The 24,275-nt window shown below is 41.1% G+C and overlaps 1 protein-coding gene across 1 annotated transcript in view; it reads right to left on the bottom strand.

The window, feature by feature from the left end:
- Nucleotides 1-12,181: 12,181 nt before the first annotated feature.
- kcnq4 (potassium voltage-gated channel, KQT-like subfamily, member 4) overlaps nt 12,182-24,275 on the bottom strand; it is a 789,375-nt gene continuing 777,281 nt past the window's right edge. The window contains exon 14 of the mRNA XM_043717965.2: nt 12,182-19,073. Within this exon, the coding sequence (XP_043573900.1) occupies nt 18,861-19,073 (213 nt within the window). The 3' untranslated portion in view covers nt 12,182-18,860. The remainder of the gene's footprint in view (nt 19,074-24,275) is intronic.

Here is a 24,275-nt window from a genome sequence, read left to right as displayed (position 1 = left end):
AGACATGAGACTGACTGGTCTGTAATTGCCGGGGATTTCCCTATTTCCTTTCTTGAAGAGAGGAATTACATTTGCCTCTCTCCAGGTCCTCAGGTACGACTCCAGTGGAGAGCGAGGATGCAAAGACGCTAGTGGCAAAGCAATTACATTTCTCGTTTCCCAAAGCAGCCGAGGACAAATCTGGTCCGGGCTTGGCGACTTGTCAATCTTAATGTTTGACAAAATTTTCAGCACATCAGCTTCCTCTATCTCTATCCATTTCAGCATGCACACCTGCTCTTCAAAGGTTTCATTCACTGCAAAGTTTGATTCTTTCGTAAAGACAGAAGCAAAATACTCATTTAGGACTTCCCCTACCTCCTCAGACTCCACACACAAGTTCCCTATGCTATCCCTGATTGGCCATATTCTGAAGAAGGGCTCATGCCCGAAATGTCGATTCTCCTGTTCCTTGGATGCTGCCTGACCTGCTGCGCTTTTCCAGCAACACATTTTCAGCTCTGATCTCCAGCATCTGCAGTCCTCACTTTCTCCTCCTACTCTTTCTTTGACCATTCTCTTATTCCTCACTTAAGTGTAAAATGCCTTTGTGTTCTCCCTAATCTGTTCTGCCAAGCCTTTCTCGCGCCCCCTCCTGGCTCTCCTCAGACCATTTTTGAGCTCCTTCCTCACCTTCCTGTAACTCTCTCGAGCTGAGCTTGAGCCTAGCTTCCTCCACCTTATGTAAGCTACCTTCTTTCTTTTGACGAGAAGGTCCACTGCTCTTGTCATCCAAGGTTCCTTTATGTTACCCCTTCTTGCCTGCGAGTGTGATCACACACTTATGTGAGTGTGATCTGAGAGTGGGTAGTTTCCTGGTTTATCCCTTGAATTCCTTCATGTTTAATGGGTCCACATTGAATGCCCTCCAGTCCTCTGGCACTTCTCTTGTGGCCAGAGGGGACTTGAATTGTTTTGCATGTATCCCTGCAATATCCTCCCTTGCTTCAATCAACAATCTGGGATATTTATCTTCTTTTAAGCCTGCCTGATCACTCTGATTTACTTGTAAGTATCTGCTCCCAGTACACTGTAGCCAAATCATACCTGATCTTATTAAAGTCAGTTTTCTCCCAGTGATTTTATGCCCATCCTTCTCCTTTTCTATTAACAAACTTTAATCTAACGGAGTTATGATCACTGTCTGCAAAATGCTCCCTCACTGATACTTCAACCACCTGTCCAGCTTTGATACCTAAACTTACATCCACCCTCTCTCTCGTAGTGGCTTCATGTACTGGCTTCAACAGTTGTCCTGGTAGCATTTTAAAAATTATGCTCCTTCCATTCCTCCACTGTGACTACCCCAGTTAATTTTGGGTAAGTTGAAATTTCTTATCACTATTACTTTAACACTTCTAAGTATAAAGAAGGGATCAGAAACCATTGTATATATAAAGGGCAAATGAAAATGAGTGTGTGAATATGTTTTCATTTTTAAAATATTTTATTTGGGCCACACTTTATAATAAGTACATTCATTTTTCCAAAGTGGAGATGTTATGAAGGACCTTTATATTTAATGCTTTTCAGAGTATTTTAGTGTTGAATGATCGTTATAAAATAGATGAATTTCAAATTTTGTGGAAATAGCCCAAGCAGCTTTTACAACAAGCAGTTAACCCGTAATGGTTTCTTGAGAAGTGGTCCTTGTAAGGTCACTGCGGCTATTAGAGTTTCTTTTTTTATTATGTTCAAATCTTATACATTTATTAAACTATTCAGAAGCTTAAGGAGCCTTTCATTCACCCATTTCCTTCTCCATGGCAAAACCTCGGGTTGACTTGTCAACCAATTAGTATCCTCAAAACCTGTCATTATCATTTGGAATTGGCATTCTTGCATTTCATGACTGCAAAGTGGAAACATTCAGCAACACATCCCTCTTTTCAACAATTTTTGAGAACATCCCTCTTACTTTGCTAAAAATTACACAACACCAGGCTACAGTCCAACAGGTCCAACTGGAAGGGCCAGCCCCCGGAGTGCTGTCCCGCACCAGGCGTCACAACCACCTGATGAAGGAGCAGCATTCCGAAAGCCAGCGCCCCCAACCAAACCTGCCGGACCACAACCTGGCGCTGCGCCACCTTTTTTTAAAAAATCTTTAATAGATTTTTTAATTGAAAATTTAACATGTTTTTACAAACTTACAAATAAAAAAAACACAAGTACAAACACTAATATACAATTAAATCTTAAATAAATAACAGCCAAGACCTGTCAAACAAAAAGAAGAGATACAGAAAAGAAAAAGAAAAAGAAAAAGAGAAAACTCAACTAACTACTAATCTAACCTATAACTAACCAGAGTGTATGATCAAATATCTTACATTACTCAAGAGAAAAAAAAGGATAACATAGTAATTAAATAGTAAAGTACATGCTCGGAATGAGTTAACATCAAATCATAATAAAACCCGTATTCATGCGGGATTCCTCTCCCAAGGGGCCTCGGACCAGCCAGAACTGTTACCTCAACTAGGCCCTTGAGAAAATGGCCGAAATATCTGTATCTATTTAATTCAAGAAGAGCAGCCATATTTTATAGAATAATTCAGTTTTTTGGTGCACCATATTTGTAAGGAAGTCAAGGGGAATACATTCCACGATTAATCTGTGCCAATTTGGAAGTCCTGGAGGGCCCTCAGCCACCCAGTTTACTAAGATATTTTTCCTTGCATAAAAGGAGAGAATGGAAAATAATTTCCTCCCGTGCACACCCAGAGAAGGTAAACTTGAGAAGCCCAGGAGAAGAGGTACTTCATCTACTCTAATTTCCGTTCCAGAGTTCTGTCAAGGCATTTGCTACTTTGGTCCAGTATTTGCGGATTTTATGGCATGTCCATAACCAGTGTGTGAGAGTGGCCACCTCTGTTTTGCATTTGGGACACAGTGGAGATGCTTCTGCCCTAAATTTTGCCAATTGTTCTGGTGCTATATGAGCCCTATGGAGTATCTTTAACTGAATGGCCTGGGTTCTGTTACAAATGGAGATTTTTTTGGCATTTTCCCAGATGGCATCCTACATTTCTGTAGAGGTTTCCAGCCCCAACTCCTGATCCCATGTTCTAAGCAGACGGTCCATGTCTTTCAACACTTCAATATGTAATAAATGATAAAGAGTGCTGACCGAGGGTACACATTGGCCACAATACACTACGTTCTCTATCTGATTTATAAAGGCTATCTAATAGTGTAGTCTTCTTCTGTATGTAATCTCAAATTTGGAAGTATCGAAAGAGGTCTCCATTAGATAATCCAAATTTCTGATGCAGCTGTTCAAAAGGCGTCAGAACCTCCTCCTCAAACAGATCCACTAAACAGGAGATACCCCTGGACCTCCAGGATTTGAATGTGGCGTCTGTGAGCCCCGGTTGAAAACCCCATGCCCCCACTATAGGAGTATAGGGGGATGTTTTATGTGAATTACTCTTGTTTTGACGCATTATATTCCAGGCTTTAATTGTGTTTAGTACTATAGGGTTTTTACAGTGGTCCATAATGATTTTCATCTTATCTAATCTTATCTAAAAATACTTGAGAAGTCTCGATGTCCAGCCAGATTGATTGCGGGTCAGATAAGACCCAATTGGCTATGTAGCTTAAAAGGGAACTCAGCTGATACTTCCTAAAGTCTGGAAAATCCAGCCCTCCCCTTGCCTGTGGAAGCTATAGCTTCCTTAACTTAATGAGGGGCCGTCTGTGATTCCAGATGAAAGAACCCAGCCAACCATACAATTTGCACAGTGCTGGCCTCGGCAGCATCACCGGGAGCATTTTCAGAGGGTATAGGAGACGGGGCAGGACATTCATTTTAATTAGAGCTATTCTACCCAACCAGGAAACTGGAAGATCCTTCCAATGTTGAAGGTCCTGCCTTATCCTTTCCAGTCGATGCACAAAATTGATCTTGTACAGCTGGCCAAATACTGGGGTGCTATAAATCCTTAAATATAAAAAAACCCTCCAGAGACCACCAAAAGGGAAAGTGAGATCCATCCAATAAGTGGGACATATTAGCGAGACCACCCATCGGCATGGCCTCCGATTTTGTAACTTGAGAATGCACTAAATATATTAATAACTTGGATCAGGCGGGTCACGGACATCAGAGGATCACTGAGAAAAAGGAGAACATCATCTGCATAAAGGGTAATTTTATGTTTGTACCAACCCTCGGGGCCATTATATTAGAGTCAGCCTGTATAGCTTCCGCTAGTGGCTCAATTATTAGCGTGAATAGTAACAGTGAGAGAGGACATCCCTGACGGCAGCCCCGACCCACGCTGAAGCTATCTGAGCCTAATCCATTGGTGATCACAACTGCTTTGGGATTGTTATACAATGTTGAGATCCATTTGACAAATACCTTTCCAACACCAAACCTTTCCAGTGTATAGAACAGTTATGACCATTCAACCCTGTCGAATGCCTTCTCCGCATCCAGTGAGACTACTATTCCCGATATTTTTTCCTGATGACAGACTTGAATCACATTCAAAACTCTTCTAATATTATTAGATGATCTACGGCCCTTGATAAATCCCGTCTGATCCTCTTTTATGATATATGGCAATACCCTCTCCAGCCTCAATGCTTAATGTTTTAGAAAGAATTTTAAAATGTACATTTAGCAAGATATTGGTCTGTATGACGCACAATCTTCTGGGTCCTTTCCTTTTTTGAGAATAAGAGAGATATTTGGCTCTTTCAGCGAAGGCGGGAGACAGCCCTGACTATATGAGTAGTTGTACATATCCATAAGTGGGCCAGCTAATACTCCTGTAAACTCTTTGTAGAATTCAACCTGAAATCCATCTGGGCCAGGTGCCTTAACACTCTGAAGCTGCCTGATTGCATCAAGTATTCCCTGGGTTGTCAGGGGAGCATTCAGGATCAACACCTGTTCCGGGGTTAAGTCTGGAAAGGCCAGGCTTTTAAAAAAGGACTGCATCCTCCTGGTTCTATCTTCACAATCCTGCAATTTATACAAATCAGAATAAAACTTTCTGAAGATTGTGTTGATCCTTTTATGATCGTGAGTCAGAGTACCAGCACTTTCCCTGATGGACGTGATGGCTTGAGGGGCCTTTTTTTGCCTTGCGAGAAATGCTGAGTGTCTACCAGGTTTATTGCCAAATTCATATAATCTTTGCTTTGCAAATAATATTTTCTTTTTGCCATTTGGGTAAGCGTGGTATTCAGGGCTGTTCAAAGGCCGTAATCCTTTGTAATTTGATAATAGAAGGTCTATCAACATACACTGTGTCAGCTGCCTTTAAGCGAGCCTCAAGTAGACGCTATTGTTCTCTCTTTAGTTTTTTCTGGGTCGCCGAGTATGAAATGATCAGACCTCGCACACAAGCCTTAATAGTCTCCCACATCATTGACGGGTTACTGGCTGTACCTGAATTAATTTCCAAAAAAGTTTTAAATTCTTGAGAAAAAAATTTTACAAATTTACTATCCCTCAGAATCCATACGCCAATGTTGGGGGATGCCTCATTGTTCCTAGCCTTGATTTCCATGTACACAGCAGCATGATCAGAATTTATTATATTACTTATTTTGCGGGATGATATGGAATTCAAAAAAGTCGAGGGGGCTAAAGGCATATTGATTCTCGTGTGACATTTATGTGGATTAGAGTAAAAAGAGAAATCTCTGTCTTGCAAGTGAAGGCACCTCCACACATCTACTAATCCTACCTCTTTATTCAAATCCGCCAATTGCCTGGATCTGGGGGATACTCCTACAGTACTCTTGGGTATCCTGTCTATCTCTGGGCCCATAATGCAATTAAAGTCTCCCCCTTTAATTGTATGATGAGCCCTGAAAGCCATCAGTTTGGAGAAGGTTTCCGTTATAAATTTGAAAGGATGCGCCGGGGGACAATACAGATTTAAAATCCCATATTCCTCTCCATTTATAAGGGCTTTAATCAGTATATGTCGTCCAGATCCACCTTTTATCTCACTTAGGATTTTGAAAGGGGAATTCTTCTGAATAAGAATGACTACTCCCCTACGTTTTGAGCTGAAAGAAGAAAAGAAGGCCTGATCAAATCCACTCTGTCGTAATTTCAAGTGTTCTTTATCCAGTAAATGTGTCTCCTGTAGGACAGCTATATCAATCGTTTCTTTTTTGAGATTTGATAGTATTTCCTTCCTTTTGACTGGTGAATTACTCCCCTTGACATTCCAGGTGCACCATTTAATTGAATGACCAACCATAATCGTCCGGGCAAGTCCAAGACCCCTCGGGAGAAGAAACCCCATCCAAAACATCCCGAGCATAGAGCATATAAAATTCACAAAAATAGAGATTCTTTAATACACTCACACCAATATAATAAAAAACTATTTCTAAATAGAAAAAATATAAAACATATTTAAACAGAGATTATCCCCCCTGTTTCCAGGGGGCATCACTTCCTTTCCAAAAACCCATCATATCCTCTCCCAACCAGTGCCCCACTCTCGACCCAGGCATCCCATAATAAAATAAAGAAAATTCAAGTGTACTATAAAGCTAAAGTTAACAGTGAGTACCCTACCCCTTCTCCCCCACCCACACCAACACCTAGGTATATCTGGTAATGTCAATACTATGTGTTAGAGGAGAAAGTGAGGTCTGCAGATGCTGGAGATCAGAGCTGAAAATGAGTTGCTGGAAAAGCGCAGCAGGTCAGGCAGCATCCAAGGAGCAGGTGAATTGACCTTTCGGGAGCCCTGAAGAAGGGCTCATGCCTGAAACGTCGATTCTCCTGCTCCTTGGATGCTGCCTGACCTGCTGCGCTTTTCCAGCAACTACGTATTAGAGTTTCTTTTAACAAGGTTTCCTCCAAATCACATGACTGGTGATGCCTGCTTGTTGTTGACCCTGCTTGGGCTAATTGTAACCAGTGGCTGGCTTGCTGAGGTTCTTATTCTATCGTGTTCAGGAGAAGGCAAGCCTGCTATGGACAAGGTATTCACCAGATGTCTATCATTTCTGAAAAGGAAACTCTCCCTTATTGAGTGAAATCCATTTGTTCTTTTTGAAAGAGAGATCAAAGAAAAATCTTATAGTTGCATTTCCTGAGCAAGCTATGTCTGCAAAACTTCAAAGACAACCTTGTATGATTAGTGATTTGAGCACTCGTATGAGCAGATCAATGCTACAAACTCCAAAATATTCTATCCTTTACCCTTTTGCCCATGAAATAACTCTACAGAGGCCGATATTCCATCATCAAGTCACCCTTTATTTACACATGAGCAGCCCTTGACTTTATTACTGCCTCATTCAGAGTCAGCTACCTGAGTGTCAGGATCTCTGACACACTTCCTTTCTTTATATCAGTCAGGGCTCCCTGATTGGACCAGATTAATAGCCTCAATCAGGGAACTCTGATTCTATGATATCCAGTTGGCTGACCTTGTTACAACCACCATAGCCTGTGTTTATTCTTTTAGAAAACCAAATTCTGTAGAGAAATTTGCATTTTATTCTCCTGTCCTAAAGACTGTGTTTGTATTTACTTTGGAGCTTTATTAACTCTATGTTGGAGAGGGCCATACTTGTTTTCTTTTATTTTCTCATTTTGTTTTAGTTTGGAACTGTGAGTTAAATTTAAGAGTTGAACTATGCATGGTGGCGCAGTGGTTAGCACTGCTGCCTCACAGCACCAGAGACCCGGGTTCAATTCCCGCCTTAGGCAACTGTCTGTGTGCAGTTTGCACATTCACCCCGTGTCTGCGTGGGTTTCCTCCGGGTGCTCCGGTTTCCTCCCACAGTCCAAAAATATGCAGGTTAGGTGAATTGGCCATGCTAAATTGCCCTTAGTGCTAGGTGAAGGGGTAAATGTAGTGGAACGGGTCTGGGTGGGTTGCTCTTCAGAGGGTCGGTGTGGACTTGTTGGGCTGAAGGGCCTGTTTCCACACTGTAAGTAATCTAATCTATGAACAGCAGCTTGTTTAAAAGGGCCTGATAACAAGGACATATGTTTGCTGTTCAGAACTAGGCCTGCTAAATGCTTGTTGTAAGGATATTATAGGTGAATCAGTACTGAGACATTACTGTGCTCAGGGCTGGTAACTGATTAGATGTTGAATTGGTCAATAAATAAGGACTGGTCCTAACGAGCCAACCAGAGATAACGTTGATTAAAAACGAGAAAAGAGAGCACCAGATTTTCGCAGGACGTGGTATTATTTTTAGAAACTCCAGAGACTGTAGCCATTCTCTTCTCTCTGGATTTCTTTCCAGTTATTACATTGTTGAATGTTTGAAGTAAAGAATCCCAGTCTGCGAAAAATAGGTAAATATTCATATGAGAAAGTGAGGACTGCAGATGCTGGAGATCAGAATCAAGAGTGTGGTGCTGGAAAAGCACAGCAGGTCAGGCAGCATCCGAGGAGCAGGCGAGTTGACGTTTTGGGTAAAAGCACTTCAATATTCCTAGGAGTCTGCAGAAAGTTTTTGCCCTAATCAATGACTTCACAATCTAACTAAGGGCGTGCAGTCGTGGCTTTCTTGGTTAAAGCACCTGCCTAATACACAGGAGATTCAAGTTTCCGCTCCCGGCAGTGCTTGTCTTTGTCGACAGCTCATTGTTGTACTTTCTCGCTAATGTTGCGTAAGGGGGGCACGGTGGCTCAGTGGTTAGCACTGTTGCCTCACAGCACCAGAGACCCTGATTCAATTCCCGCCTCAGGCAACTGTCTGTGTGGAGTTTGCATGTTCTTTCTGTGTCTGCGTGGGTTTCGTTCGGTGCTCTGGTTTCCTCCCACAGTCCAAAGATGTGCAGGTTAGGTGAATTGGCCATGCCAAATTGCCTGTAGTGTTAGGTGCATTAGTCAGGGGTAAATATAGGGGAATGGGTCTGAGTGGATTGCTCTTTGGAGGGTTGATGTGGACTTGTTGGGCCAAAGGGCCTGTTTCTACACTGTAGGGAATCTATCTATCTATCAAATACTACGTACAGGTTCTGCATGCCTGTGAACAACTCATTGTCAAAGGACTTAATGAAGGCCTGGTATTTATTGCTTGAACTGGCAAATTACTATTAAATTCTTCTTTTGTATTTAATTTACTCCTTAACTGTATATGGATTAGAGTGGTGCTGGAAAAGCACAGCAGTTCAGGCAGCATCCGAGAGCAGTAAAATCGACGTTTCAGGCAAAAGCCCTTTATCAGGAATACCTTCTTAATTGTATCTGTCAGCCTGTCTATGTGAGAGTGGAGGCTTATGATCAAAGAAAATTGGGTTTAGATTGCCAACATTAAATAGATTACCTTGTCATTTGTCGCTGTTCTGCGAAATCACATTCTTAATAATAATTTGTTAATTTTTGTTTGAGTTATAAATCTTGGTGTCCAAGATCTGTTATTTGTCAGGTCTACTTAAGAACAATTGAGCAATTTGAAGCTCATTGAATATTTTGTTTTCATTGTGTTGTGATCCCAGTGATACCAAAACATGATTTGTTTGGCTTGTCCCTGTGTCATAACATATATTATAACAAACATAAGCATTGCAGCAGCACTGAAACAAAACTGTTTTGATAACAATCAAATAATTGTATTTATTAAGAAAGGTGCTTGAGAGATCATGCATATGCAGTCTTGTGAGTGTGTAGCCAGGGAGTCAATGTGTTCCTGGTGTATATATAAGATATTCGGAGAATGTTCAATATAGGTATATCTGCACACTGCGAGTGTGTGTAACATCTGGTGTTTGTTTGCGTGTAAATGTGTTACATGGATATGTGCGGTGTACGTTGAAGTGATATATGTGAAGTTTAGTGTGTAATACAAGTAGTGTATGTTGTATTAAGTATGTCTTTACAGGGAATATATACAATGCCTGGTATGTGTCTATAATGAAAGTGTCTGCAATATCTGGTGCGTGTATGCACAGACTGCCATGGAATGTCTGTGTGCATATATGGTTTTAGGTTAGATTAGATTACTTATAGTGTAGAAACAGTCCCTTTGGCCCAACAAGTCTACACCGATCCTCTGAAGAGCAACCCACCCAGACCGATTCGCCTACATTTACCCCTTCACCTAACACTATGGGAAATTTAGCATGGCCAATCCACCTAACCTGCACATTTTTGGAATGAGGGAGGAAACCGGAGCACCCGGAGGAAACCCCTACAGAAACAGGGAGAACGTGCAAACTGCACACAGACAGTTGCCTGAGGCGGGAATTGAACCCGGGTCTCTGGCGCTGTGAGGCAGTAATGCTATCCACTGTGATTCAGTGTGTAGTGTCTGATGTGTGTACATAAGGATGCGTTCAATGTCTGGAGTATGCAAATACAAGGATTAGATTAGATTAGATTACTTACAGTGTGGAAACAGGCCCTTCGGCCCAACAAGTCCACACCGACCCGCCGAAGCGTATACCACCCAGACCCATACTCCTACATTTACCCCTTCACCTAACACTACGGACAATTTAGCATGGTCAATTCACCTAACCTGCACATTTTTTTTTGGGATTGTGGGAGGAAACCGGAGCACCCGGAGGAAACCCACGCAGACACAGGGAGAATATGCAAACTCCACACAGAGAGTCGCCTGAGGTGGGAATTGAACCCGGGTCTCTGGCGCTGTGAGGCAGCAGTGCTAACCACTGTGCCACCGTGCCGCCCACCGGAGAGACTTTGTGCATACATGTTCACTACATGCTACTCGGCTGCATGTACACACACCCAAACATTGCATACAGACACATGCCTCCGATGTACATGTGCATATACAAGATTTCATACACTCCATTTATACACATACTGGTTAATGTACATTCTCCCTTTTTAGGCACACCAAATATTTAGGCACACCAAGGAGTATGTACAATATTTGGTGTGCCTAAAAAGGGAGAATGTACATTAACCAGTATGTGTATAAATGGAGTGTATGAAATCTTGTATATGCACATGTACATCGGAGGCATGTGTCTGTATGCAATGTTTGGGTGTGTGTACATGCAGCCGAGTAGCATGTAGTGAACATGTATGCACAAAGTCTCTCCGGTGCCTGGTGTGCACGGATACAGAATGTGCAACCAGTTTCTGGTGTGCGTTTATACAGGGAATGTGTGGAGTATCAAGTGTGTATGTATAATTCGAGTGAATGTAGTGTTTGGGGTGTTTAAGTAGGGAATGCATGCACTGTCTAATGTGTACATCCACAGGAAGTGTGTATACGTCTGGTATGTGCACAAAGTGCTGCAATATCTGGTGTCTGCATGTATGGTTCATGTTTATACTGTGAATGTGCACAATATCCTGTTTGTGTATAAATGGATATATGTAACGTCTAGTGTGTTAGTGTTCGGGAAGTATGTGCAATGTCTGATGTGTGTGTACACAGGCAGTATGTGCATGCACAGACAGGGAGGGTAATCAATATCTGGAGTAGGTGTATGCAGGGATTGTGCTGAAAGTATGTTGTTGGAGCTTGTGTGCAATGTCTGGTGTGTGTGTATAGATGGAGTATATGCTCAATGGGATTGTGTGCAATGCCTGCTGCACATGTGTATATGGAGTTTGTGCATTGTCTGGTCTGTTACATTCAGGGAGTGTATGCTGTAGCTGTTGTGTGTATAAGCAGGGAATGTGTGGTGTTTTCTTTTGTATTTGTGCGTGTAAATGTGTTACATGGACATGTGTGGTGTATGTTGAGGTGATATATATGAAGTTTAGTTTGTCATACAAGTAGTGTATGTTGTATTAAGTATGTCTTTACAGGGAATATGTACAATGCCTGGTATGTGTCTATAATGGAAGTGTCTGCAATATCTGGTGTGTGTATACACAGACTGCCATGGAATGTCTGTGTGCATATATGGTTGTGTGTGTAGTGTCTGATGTGTGTACATAAGGATGTGTTCAATGTCTGGAGTATGCATATACAAGGAGTATGTACAATATTTGGTGTGCCTATAAAGGGAGAATGTACATTAACCAGTGTCTGTATAAATGGAGTGTATGAAACCTGGTATATGTGCATGTACATCGGAAGCATGTGTGGTGTTTTCTTGTGTATGTGTGTGCCCAGAGTTGAGAAATATTAAATCATGTTGGAGAATTTCTGGAATAAATAAATAAAGAACAATGGATAAATCACAACAAACGGACAAATTCTTCATAACGTTTATTATAATAAATAACATTTCATTATCTTAGTGAGGTACTAATTTCTTTTGTTAAGCAGAACTGGATAGAAGCTGGTTAGGATTGTCTTGCGGCTAGGGTCTTTTATTCTGGTTGCAAGGGGACACTATATTCTTGGAAATCATTGGAAATTAAACAAACATCTAAATGGCACTTTGAAAAACTTCTCCCCTAATTTTGTTCAGATATGACACTCCTCGTACCAATATTACTTGCTTAGCGTGGCTGGAAGGACATGCATCTCATGCAGATGATGTCGGTGAGACAAAATGTGCAACTCTTCCATGACATGCAGTTGCCACGTGCGATTGGTGTAATGCATAGATATGGTCCACCTTTATCATACAGCCTACACCCCAGCCCAGTATAACGTAGTGGAGCCAGGCCTAGTTACAATCAGGCTAATGAAGCTAGCATGTTGGCTCTTGGATTACTAATTATTATTATTAATTAATCATGATTAATAATAATATAACAATAATATGCTACGAGTGTGGAAGAAGCAGTTTTTCTCAGGTTGTAAAGCCTGTTGGATGCTATGGGTTGGGACGGTTAAACATGCAATGGCATCATTGAGATGCAAGAGACCCACACCAGGAGAGACTGTTCTGTTCATAATTACTTATTTCTTAATCCTTACAGACTTAAGTTTGAACAGCAGAAGAGTTGTTCATTACTCCCACAAACTCTGGTGTAATGTCAATAAAGAGTTCAGCTAGCTTGCAAGATTGTGGCCCCGAGAGTGGGATAAATCACCCACATAAATGAATGCTGTTGTTGCAATTGTGAAGGAGTGAAAAGGACATGTTGCCATCAACAATGGCTGGGGAGAAGGTCAGCTGGGGGTTGTTTGATAAAGTCATGCATCCACCACACCAAGACTTATTACAACTTCATAGATCAAAATCTAATGTTAAATGGCCTGCACACAACAATGGGAAACAAACTCCATGACCTGCTACATGGAATTTGTAAACAGTTTTAACAGTTAAAACTGCTTACTGACTAGCCACAGAATATTATGTCCAAAACAATTTCCCATGCATTGATGTAACCATACATGGAGGTGAAAGGCAGAGGATAGGTTTCCAGCTCAGAATCACAATCTATTGTTAGGTTTACAGCTTAGAATCACAACTATTGATACCCAAGGTGTAAACTGTGTGTAAATGAAAATGGTTAAATATTTCATCATCATCTCCTCTCTCCCCATTGTTGTAGTGCTTACCCCAGATTCATCAAGGTCTCTTCTGAAGCTCTGCCCCTAGGAAACTTAAAGTCACAAATCCCATGAGTAAATTATTACTCCCCACAGTTTACAATGAGCTGGGTTTCATCTTTCTTCACTTTAGCCATGAACTGAAGATTTGTTTGGCATATTCTGACTTCTGTTTTTCAGTTCTATTCCAGTACAAAGAGATTTTCACTTTCCAGTTCAGCAACATTACCACATGAACGAACAATGGCATCTGTGGGCTCCTCTCTTAGCCATGGAGCAGTCAAAAAGGAGGACTCCTTCCCTTACAGTCCACTGGGTTTGTTCAGCAGTCTGTCTGTGTGGTGGTGGAGTCCCACTTGATGCCAGTAAATGTCAGTGAGGGCAGAATGTGGTGGGTAATTAATCATTTTTTTGGATTGACCGGCCTCTGATTGGCAGATAGTCATATAATGAGCTTTCTGTTGCCAGTAACACTATGGTGTAGGACAATATCCAACTCTCCCTATCAGGAGTGCTTTATGCTCTAAAGAACTGCCTGTCAGACAACTTCATTTCTACATAATGTAATAAAAAATTCAAGGTTTGTTTAGAAATTGAAGTCTTCAAACTGCAACTGTGGTTTTACTTCTTGACCTCTGGATTACCAGCCTAGGAATATGAACCACCACACCACCCTAACAGTGCAAATAGAATTTCCACCAATTAAAAGGCACTTCTCATCACTTCATTTGTTTTGATCACCACCCAACATTCTGTTCCGCATCTGCAAAACCATTAAGTTGGTACAAAGTTTGGCTGATCCTCTTCGAAAAGTCCTACGCACTAGTTACTTTCTGACCTAGATTGATTACTGTAACTTGAGGTTGTGTGTCTCAGTGAGAGTGCTGTGCTTTCTGATCCTCCACCTATTACCCCCTTTTCACTCTCCAACAATTCTTGATGAGACATGGGAAGAGGATGAAGGAATGAACACATCTTTTTTAATGGGTACAGCTGTGATGGCCAAACAACCTCCCCGAAATGCCAAATTGTAAAAGCTCTTCAAGTCTAAAATCGGCTTCACCCAATTACCTCCAGCGTTCTCTACTACTCAGGTATGTTCTGCATAAAAGCCCCAGCCATGTTCAATAAAAGAAATGGATCAAACTGGCTAGTGTGAGAACCATATCAGAAGTATGCCTTATCATTGAAAATAATGAGCCAGGCCACAGGGTGTGTCAGAACAGTACAAGACACCTACAGTTCTCTGTGTAAAATGGATTAAACATAATGGCCCTGATCATTTGTTGGAATTTTTTGTACAAAATCTACATGGAGTCTGGAGATGGTCATTGGTTACTCACAATGCATTATTGTACAGACATCTCACATTATCTCTTACAAAACAAGGTTTTCCAAAAAAAGAATGGATCTCTCATCATGTGTGGGTTACCTGCTTTCACAGAAAGCTCTAAAACAATGAAGTTGTGATTTTTCAGAAATGCAAGATTAAAAGTCTCAGAAACTTCATCTTCTATAGCATAACAGCCATGTGTGTTATACAGTCTATTCTGATATAATGCAATAGTTCCATTCCTGTGCGATCTTGCATTATAAGAAAATTGTGTAATAGCAGCACCATGTAAATCAAAGGGAACAGAATTGTGTTATAAGGAACGTTCATGTTCTACAAATAATGGTCTAAATTATTCAATCGCATTATAGCCAATTGCATTGAAGAAACGTGCGTTATAGCAGAACTGACTATACCTGTGATTGAAATAAATGATGGATCCCTTTTCCTCACCTTGTCAGCTCTCCTAATCAGAAGTTTAATTGGACTAGGCACTTTGGGAAGTGCTGTATTAACAACTGTTCAAGTGTTGTTTGAAGGTATCTTGTAGCTGTTTGTCCAATCACTCTTTATTTAGGGACTATGTTACTTTACTCTTTGACAATCTTTGTGGTTCAGATTTCATGCAATAGACACAAAGGTTAAATCAAAAATCGGGACAATCCATAGATATTAAATTGGAAGCTAAGAGAAAGTAACTTTAAAGGAGATGAGAAATACAATAAAACTGGTCGATGCACCTACTGAGCTCAGGCTGACATGATACTTATACAGTGGCTGTAGGCCCAGAATAAGAGTGTCAACACAATCAGTAACACTAACACCAGTGACATCAACATCAGTAACAATATTATTGGTAACACTACCATCAGTGATACCGTCAACAGTGACATTGTCATCTGTGACACTGCAATTAGTGACACTACCATCAGTGACACTACCATCTGTAATTACAGCAATCATTAACACCGTCATCATAACACCATTCAGTAGCACTATCATCAATGTGACAGTACCAACACTGTTCCAAGAACTTCAATGTGATGCGACCAATGATGTGATTGATGTATCAATGTGATAGTAAAATCAGTGATTTATCATCAGTAATAAGCTAACTTCAGTGTGGCTGTACCATTGTCAGTGTGATCCAACAAGATGACATGACCAACTGAATCAGTCTTGTGTTTCTGGCTGTTACTACCATTTGGTGTGATATAATGAATGTGCTGTCCTGACAGAGAAACAGCTGTTGAGCACAAAGGTTAGAGCATGTTATCCAATATATTTGCCCTGGCTAGTGGAGATGTTCCAATCCAGTACAACACATTTGTGAGAATAGCCTTCAAGACAGCCTAAACTGTCCAACAGGCCATTGTTGCTCAGTACACCTTCACATTACATGAAAAATAAATAAAAACAAAGTCCACAAAGCTCAACCCAGCTGGGTTTCTAGCCAGGCATTCAAAATGTGATGCAAGTAAACTTTTGTGTTATGGGTGGACAGTGTATAGGTTCTCTCAATGGTTTAACGGTTCTGAATTTCCCAAGAAAATAACTGACTTCTGGTGTTCAATAATAGTTGCAAGGAAAGGAAAAATTTCTGCATTATTTTGTAAATCAGATTGTCAGAACACACTGTACACCTCTCTATATGGTACCCCCTGACTGCTGAGTATATGTCAATGAATTACAGATAACATCAGACTCAATTACGCAAGTTACTTAAAAAGGGGAAATGAACCTTCTGAACTGCCTGTAATATCTCATCTCTTAGTCACACCTCGTACTGTGTTTTATGTCGTTGAAGCTCGCTGCGAGCAGAGATTTTGTCTACAGTTCCTCTTATGCCAAATCCAGCTATTTGGTTCCACTGACCTCATGAGTAGGCAGCAAATCCACTACGTCCATCGATGATGCCATTCAGGGTATGACAGAATGGAACATTTCAGCATGAAATGGCTCAGTTGATGGTACTCTTCCCTCAGTCAGAAGGAGGTTGGTTTATATCCCATATTAGCGAGAGCGCAGTGCAGTGTTGAGAGAGATAACTGCCTGGTGTTCACATGGACATTAAAGATCCCAAGGCACAATCTGAAGAGCAGGGAATTCTCTCAGTGTCCCGACTAATATGTTTCTCTCAGTCAACACAACCAAAAATACACATTATTATCTTATTGCCATTTGAGTTTTTTTGCTATTTGCTAATTGCCTGGCAGATTTGCCTGCACAATAGTCATTGTACCTGAAAACAAGTGTGAAGCAACCTGAGATTTTTCAGAGGTGGTAAAGTTCTTCTTTAACTGTCCAGCCTGTCTCTAACCAGCAATTTAAAAGCAGAAAACACAGTAACAAGACATAACTGAGAGGTACAGATATAATTCCCTTGTCTGCATTCTTTATAACACTTAAAATGAGTGGTGATTCAGTGGAATTTATTCCTCTTTAAACTCATATGATTTCTCAAGTAGGATATGTGTATCAAGCCACATGAAGGCGAAAGGGTCTCTATGATAATTGGCTAATGATGTCCTAACAGCAGCAATACCACATTTTGCAATTTTGTAAATAAGTTATTGTTTTTTGTGAGATAGGATCGTGCGAAGAATCAGCCATCTCTCTATTTCTCCTTTGCTCTTATTTGCTTTTGCTCTTCTATCACATACATTAAAAAGAAACTTGCTGTGAAGCAAGTTTGTGTGTAATACCCATTAGAATGTGCTTTATTCAGACAGCTCAACATTTAACTTGGGGTTTCTGGTTAGCCACTGTACCTTTGCATCTGTGGATGAGATAACAGCTGGTACCTGAATCATACAGGCTAACAAATAGACACGGAGCTGCAATTAGTAATGCTCATACACTCCTTTCTTTAAGTATTGTTACTAGGGTCCTGATAAACTGAAATTCCTGAAGGGTTTTTGCCGGAAACATCGATTCTCCTGCTCCTCGGATGCTGCCTGACCTCCTGAGCTTTTCCAGCACCCCACTCTCGACTCTGACCTCCAGCATCTGCAATCCTCACTTTCTCCTGAAAAACTATCTTATTCCTTAACTCAGCATGAACTAAACATCAGATTGGGATAGATTTCTCTTGGATTTTATATTCTGCTTCCTCTCTGAGGGTATCTGAAACTCACTGAGAAATGTTGTCCTGCTCTGATGTCTTATTTGTCAGCTGCACTTGGATTTTGAAAGTTTGTGTTTGCCAGCATTTCATTTTATAGCCCTTCATCAATGTAGCTATAATTCACATCGTTATATCTCAAACTTTTCAGTAAGTCCACTACCAGGCACCACATTTCCCATCTCAAATAAAAACAGGAATTGGTTCAATTGTTCCTTAAAAAATTTTGGTAAATTAGATTTTCCCAGTCCTTTCTATAATATGCTGTCTTGCTTCAGAAATAGATATCTTTAACACTCTCTAGGAAGGACATTACAATACTGATGGCCAAAGACAAATGGTCACACCCTAGCAGAATGTTGATCTTGGCCAGAGTCCTGAGAATTTGATTGACATCATTCTTCAATGCAGCTTCTGTGAATATAGTGCTAAGTTGTGTTCAACTTGACCTTTCATATGATTCCTTTGGTGCAGCAAGTTAAGCAAAAACCAGGGACCTCAGACACACCTTGAATATGATAAATTATTTCATTGGAATGTTCTGAATAGAAATTGGAATTCCTTCATTAGCTTGAAATCTTATTAGTTTCTTTTTGCAAATGCTACATCTTTTACTACGGATTGCCTTGTGCACTATTGAGTTGGGGCTGGAAGACTTCAAAAATGCCAGGTGGAAACCTGTCACAGGCCATATTGACAAATTGTGTTGGCCGTTTCAGAATCATAGGAGATAGCAGATCATTTTATTCCCACTTTGGACCAGTAGTTGTCTTCGAGGTCACAGAAGATATCCTTTGTCATGTTGTTCTTCAAAAGTTGATCACTGGTACCGAAAAGACATCATTAAATTAAAATGCAAAACAATAATGATGGCTTTTAAGATGTCTTCTTAGGTTTGTTTGTGCCAATCCACATAACCACGTTCAGTCAGGTTACAAAATCAGCAATGGTCACCTGGACCTTTTAATAACCTTACTCTAGATTTGTGGAGGCAGATAGGTTCAACGTCTGGGTAGACATAGAGATATCTGTAGTATCCACTGGGCTGTGATAGTCAGAGGTAAGGTCCTGGTCAACTAGAGGAATGTTCATTGCAGCCAGTGTCAATGCTGTCACTGAACCTTTGCTTAAACTCTGGCTGTAGATCATCAATAACATGTCCAGCTTTTGTTCAATGGACTGCACCTAGAATAGACGGAGAAAAGACAGCGTACAATGAAACAAGGATACAATGAAAGAAAATTATTAATATTCACAGTGTTCAAATGTCAAGATGGTGATGTAGCCAGTAGTATGATTGGTGATGTAGTAATGTGTAATTAGGCATATCATTCTCTTTCTCATGGGAGATGCTTGGAAGACAATTACAGGAGTAAGCTCTAGAACTTGTCCCACCATTCATTTTGATCATGCCTGATTTGTGACTGAACTCCATATTACCCTTGCTCTATACCTTTTAATACTTTGGGTTAAAAAAATATCAATCAAACTCAAGATTTTAAAATCCTTGCTGTTTCTGGAAGAGAATTCTATACTTCAACACTTTTTTTTGTAGAAGTGTTTCCTAACTGTACACCTAAGTTTTAGACAACGGCCTATTGTTTTAGACTCCCAGTCTGCAGAAAGAGTGTATCTGCAACTATTTTATCAACTCTATGCAATATGTTGAAAACTTTGATCAAATACATTTAGTGTGCTAAATTCCAGGGAAAATGAAATGGTTTACATTATATATTCCCTTAATTTAACCCTTGGAGATTCGATATTAATGACAGATTCCCCATATGCTTTGACGGGTGAGTGTTGATGTCTGAGTGAAAGACCTTCAGAATGTCTAATTCAGGGGCATTCAATGGTGAGTGTTTTCATCATCAACTGACTGTAGAAAGAGACCTTTGGCACTCTGAATAGCATGGTCTTGATAGCAGCAGCAGCAGCTTATAAGAACTTTGGTGTTACGAATTTTGGCTTGCAACTTAGGTTGCCGATAAATTTTAAACAGTGAAAGTATATTAATCTAGTTTTTTAAGTGAGAATGGTTGGTTGCCATATCTCATAGCCAAAGAGAAATTACATAAGAATCATGTCCTGTAAATTTTTAATCCATGTTTTGAGACAAAGTCCTTGCTCTCCTCAAATCCTGTCTGTTAATCTATTGAACACTTGATAAAATTCTGCAAGACAACAAGTGGTGTTGGTGGAGAATATAATCCCGATGTAGCAGAACATTTGAACTGAGTTGAGGGGTGTATCATTGATTGTGATTATCAAGTCTTAGAGTTTATGGCTAGGGACAAGTTTGTGTAAAATCTCTGTCTTTCTCAGACTTATTGTAATGCTGAAACATTCTGAGGATTGGGTTCAAAATCCTTAAAGTGCGTGCACTCTGATAGTAAAGTTTCTAACAAACCAGAGTCTGTTTAATAGCATTTCTGTGATCTTTGTGTGAGCCTTCAGACTTTCCAGGTTGAAGAAGTTGCTGTTTGCATTAAACTGAATGGAGTCTCCTATGTGAAGATCTTTGAATGAAAAGTAAATGGCAGACAGACCTGGAAGCTTGTTAATGCCATTGGAGACAGGAAAGGCATCTCATGAGGCATTATTCTATATCACACTGACCACTACACGATCATATCATAAGAAGAGCCTGTACATCATTTCACGGCACTTCCACAGGTCTTCATAGTTTAAAGTGGTGTAGCCCTTGATCAAGTAAATCAATACTATATACAGCACCTTCTTCTGTTATAGGCTTTTCTGGAAGTTAATGTGTTGAATAGATTGTATTGACCAATCTGAGTCACGCCATAACAGAGAAAGCTGCACTGTGATTGCTGGCTGACCAAGTTTGCAAGATGAGTGAGAATCCTGTCACAATCTAAACTTGAGCATATCGAACTATATTATTGTAGGAAGTAACACACAAAGCTCTCCGACTCAGAGGAAATATAGTAAGCTTGACATAAATAGTCGCACAGATTGGTGATTTCACAGAAGATAACAAAGGTACTGAAGTTTCGGCACTGCTGCCTCGCAGCGCCAGAGACCCGGGTTCAATTCCCGACTCAGGCGACTGACTGTGTGGAGTTTGCACGTTCTCCCCGTGTCTGCATGGGTTTCCTCCGGGTGCTCCGGTTTCCTCCCACAGTCCAAAGATGTGCAAGTCAGGTGAATTGGCCATGCTAAATTGCCCGTAGTGTTAGGTAAAGGGGTAAATGTAGCGGTATGGGTGGGTTACGCTTCGGCGGGTCGGTGTGGACTTGTTGGGCCGAAGGGCCTGTTTCCACACTGTAAGTAATCTAATCTAATCTAATCTAAGAATGGATGTCATTCATAGCACAGCCTCTGAAATCCTTGGGTTCATCAAATGATAGCAACAGGATTGCTTCCACAAGCATGACAAACCAATGGATAAACACCTGCTAATCATCAATCAGAACACATACTACAGAGCAAAGTAAGAGCAACAAACGATGTATAGCAGAATTTAATGGCATCAAAAGATTGCCAATAAACATGACCTTCTCCAAGAAAGTCTGTGATCTGTCTATGGCCCCCAAACCAGTATGATATCCATCTTCCCAGTGGACATTGACGAATGAATAGGTGTAGCATTTTCTTTCATTCAATAGAGACTTTAACAATCTCTGAGGAGAAAGTGAGGTCTGCAGATGCTGGAGATCAGAGCCGAAAATGTGTTGCTGGAAAAGCGCAGCAGGTCAGGCAGCATCCAGGGAACAGGAGAATTGACGTTTCGGGCATAAGCCCTGAAGAAGGGCTTATGCCCGAAATGTCGATTCTCCTGTTCCATGGATGCTGTCTGACCTGCTGCGCTTTTCCAGCAACACATTTTCGACTTTAACGATCTCCTCAAAGCAAGAATCCTCAGTGAGCAAAGATGTTACTGAATCACTCCCAAAGCAGTATATTCTGGATGTGTTTGCCCTTGTTCAAACTCAAGCTGGAGTTACCATGATCATAAAGCAAATGTCTGAGTAAGCTTCCAGGAATCAATGACAGTCCCCTAAGTATTCAAATACATGGAAAACCTCACATGGTCAGGCCAATTTTGCTTAACCTGGAACCAGGGCATTTCAGGTTACAAGAATGTTTCAATAACTCATCTGTATAAACAGGAGAGAAGCAAGTTCATCTGTGACAATTATTGTGGTATTTCAGCTCTTTATATTAGATTAGATTAGATTACTTACAGTGTGGAAACAGGCCCTTCGGCCCAACAAGTCCACACCGACCTGCCGAAGCGCAACTCACCCAGACCCATTCCCCTACATTTACCCCTTCACCTAACACTACAGGCAATTTAGCATGGCCAATTCACCTAACCTGCACATTTTTGGACTGTGGGAAGAAACTGGAGCACCCAGAGGAAACCCACGTGAACATGGGGAGAATGTGCAAACTCCACACAGTCACTGGAGGTGGAATGGAACCCACGTCTCTGGCGTTGTGAGGCAGCAGTGCCGCCCACTGTGGGAAAATTTTTGCAGGGCTTTTCTGAACACCCAGATCTGGCATAATTTGGTAAATGTATATTGCACCCTTCCTAAAATGTGAGCCCAGAACTGGTCACATTAACTTCAGTTATGAATTTGCATCTGCAGCATAATTCCCAGTTCCTTGTTTCCTACTCCTCCAGAATAAAGGCTAACATTCCATCAGCCTTGCTTATTACTTGCTGTATGTGCTTAGCACATCTGAATGATCTATGAAGATGCAGAAATGCAGGGTAGTGAAGAGGCAAGCAATAATCAAACTGTGACAGGAAAGGGTAGAAAATATATGCAGAAGAGTGTAGCAGAAGTTAGAACCAGAGAGAGTAATGATGGTGGAAGTTGAAGCCTAAGGCTCTTAATCTGATGTCAAAAATATCAGAAATAACTATGAAACCCTTTTACCCTCAATAACAGCCTTACAGACACTCAAACATCAGTGAAGGGTCAACGAGTCTCAACCGCCCCAAAATCATCAAGGTGCACTCCACAACAGTGATGTAACAAGATAGAGGAGTTGAAAGCACAAATTAAAAATAAATTAACACAGCTTGACAGCTATTACAGAGACATGGTTACAGGGTGACCAGACTCGGAGCTCAATATTCAAAGATATTTAATGTTCTGGAAGATGAAGCAAAAAAGAAAAGAAGGTAGTATAGCTTTGTTAATAAAGGAAGGTATCAGTGCAGTAACATCGATGTGTTAGATCAGTTACAGATTCAGTTTGGACAAAACAAGGAAACAAGGGAAAGAGGCCACAAGTGGGAGGCATCCACAGATCCAGACGAATTGCCTCAATGTTGGATAAAGTGGAAGGCTAGAAATAATAGAGATGTGTCAGAAGACAATTGTCGTGGATGATTTTAATTTGCATATTGACTGGACATGTCAGGTGGTTAAGGGGAGCAAGGAAGAAGAATTTGTAGAGTGCATCAGGGATTGTTTCTTAGAGCAGTACATTACAGAATCTGGATCAATGGTGCTGGAAGAGCACAGCAGTTCAGGCAGCATCCGAGGAGCTTCAGCAAAATCGACGTTTGGGCAAAAGCCCTTCATCAGGATTTTGCTGAAGCTCCTCAATGCTGCCTGAATTGCTGTGCTCTTCCAGCACCATTGATCCAGAATCTGGTTTCCAGCATCTGCAGTTATTGTTTTTACCCCATTACAGAATCTGTCCAGGAACAGGCTATTTTACATTTAGTAATGTATAATGAGATAGGATTAATAGGAGGTAATTAAGAATCTTTTGGGAGTAGGATCACAACATGGTAGAATTTCAGTTTAAGGGAGAAGCAGCTATGGAGGGGACGAGACTGTCACACACCTCCTTCTGGAATGTGCCTGTGCAAAGGAAATCTGGAGAGGAATGCAGTGGGGTTTGTTGAGATTTGTCCTGAACAGCTGTGTGACGCTGGATGCCGTGCTCAACGGTCTGTTCCCTGGAACGCACATCGAGACGAATATCAACTGTGCCTGGAGGATCATCAGTTCGGTATAAGAAGCTCTTTTGTCTGCCCAAACCTTGCTGGTCTTCCAGTTGAAGGAGTTAACCCCAAGTGAGTGTTGTAAACTGGCACATTCCAATGTCCAGGACTATGTGCTGAAGCTTGGGACAGCTGCTGCCAAGGCACAGTAGGGAAAGACCACTCTGTAAGGTCCCTCTGCTGAAGAATAAGGGGGGGGGGGCATTCAGTAATTGGGCCCCACTATTGCCTCAGCTATAGGCCAAGAGGTTGTCTGTAAATATCGAGTATGGTGGACATCAAAGACTTAATTCGTCATCAGTAAGTGAAGAGAGTATAGATCTGAGTGGGTTCATTAACCTTCCATGTACCAAATGGAAGGGTAGCTACCTTCTCCCCTGCTCGACCCC

The sequence above is a fragment of the Chiloscyllium plagiosum genome, unplaced genomic scaffold, assembly GCF_037043375.1.
Source record: "Chiloscyllium plagiosum isolate Xiang-an unplaced genomic scaffold, Cpla_swu_hap1 HiC_scaffold_30, whole genome shotgun sequence".
NCBI lineage: Eukaryota > Metazoa > Chordata > Chondrichthyes > Orectolobiformes > Hemiscylliidae > Chiloscyllium > Chiloscyllium plagiosum.
The sequence above is the reverse complement of the archived record's forward strand: the minus strand, read 5'-3'. Positions and strand labels throughout refer to the sequence as shown.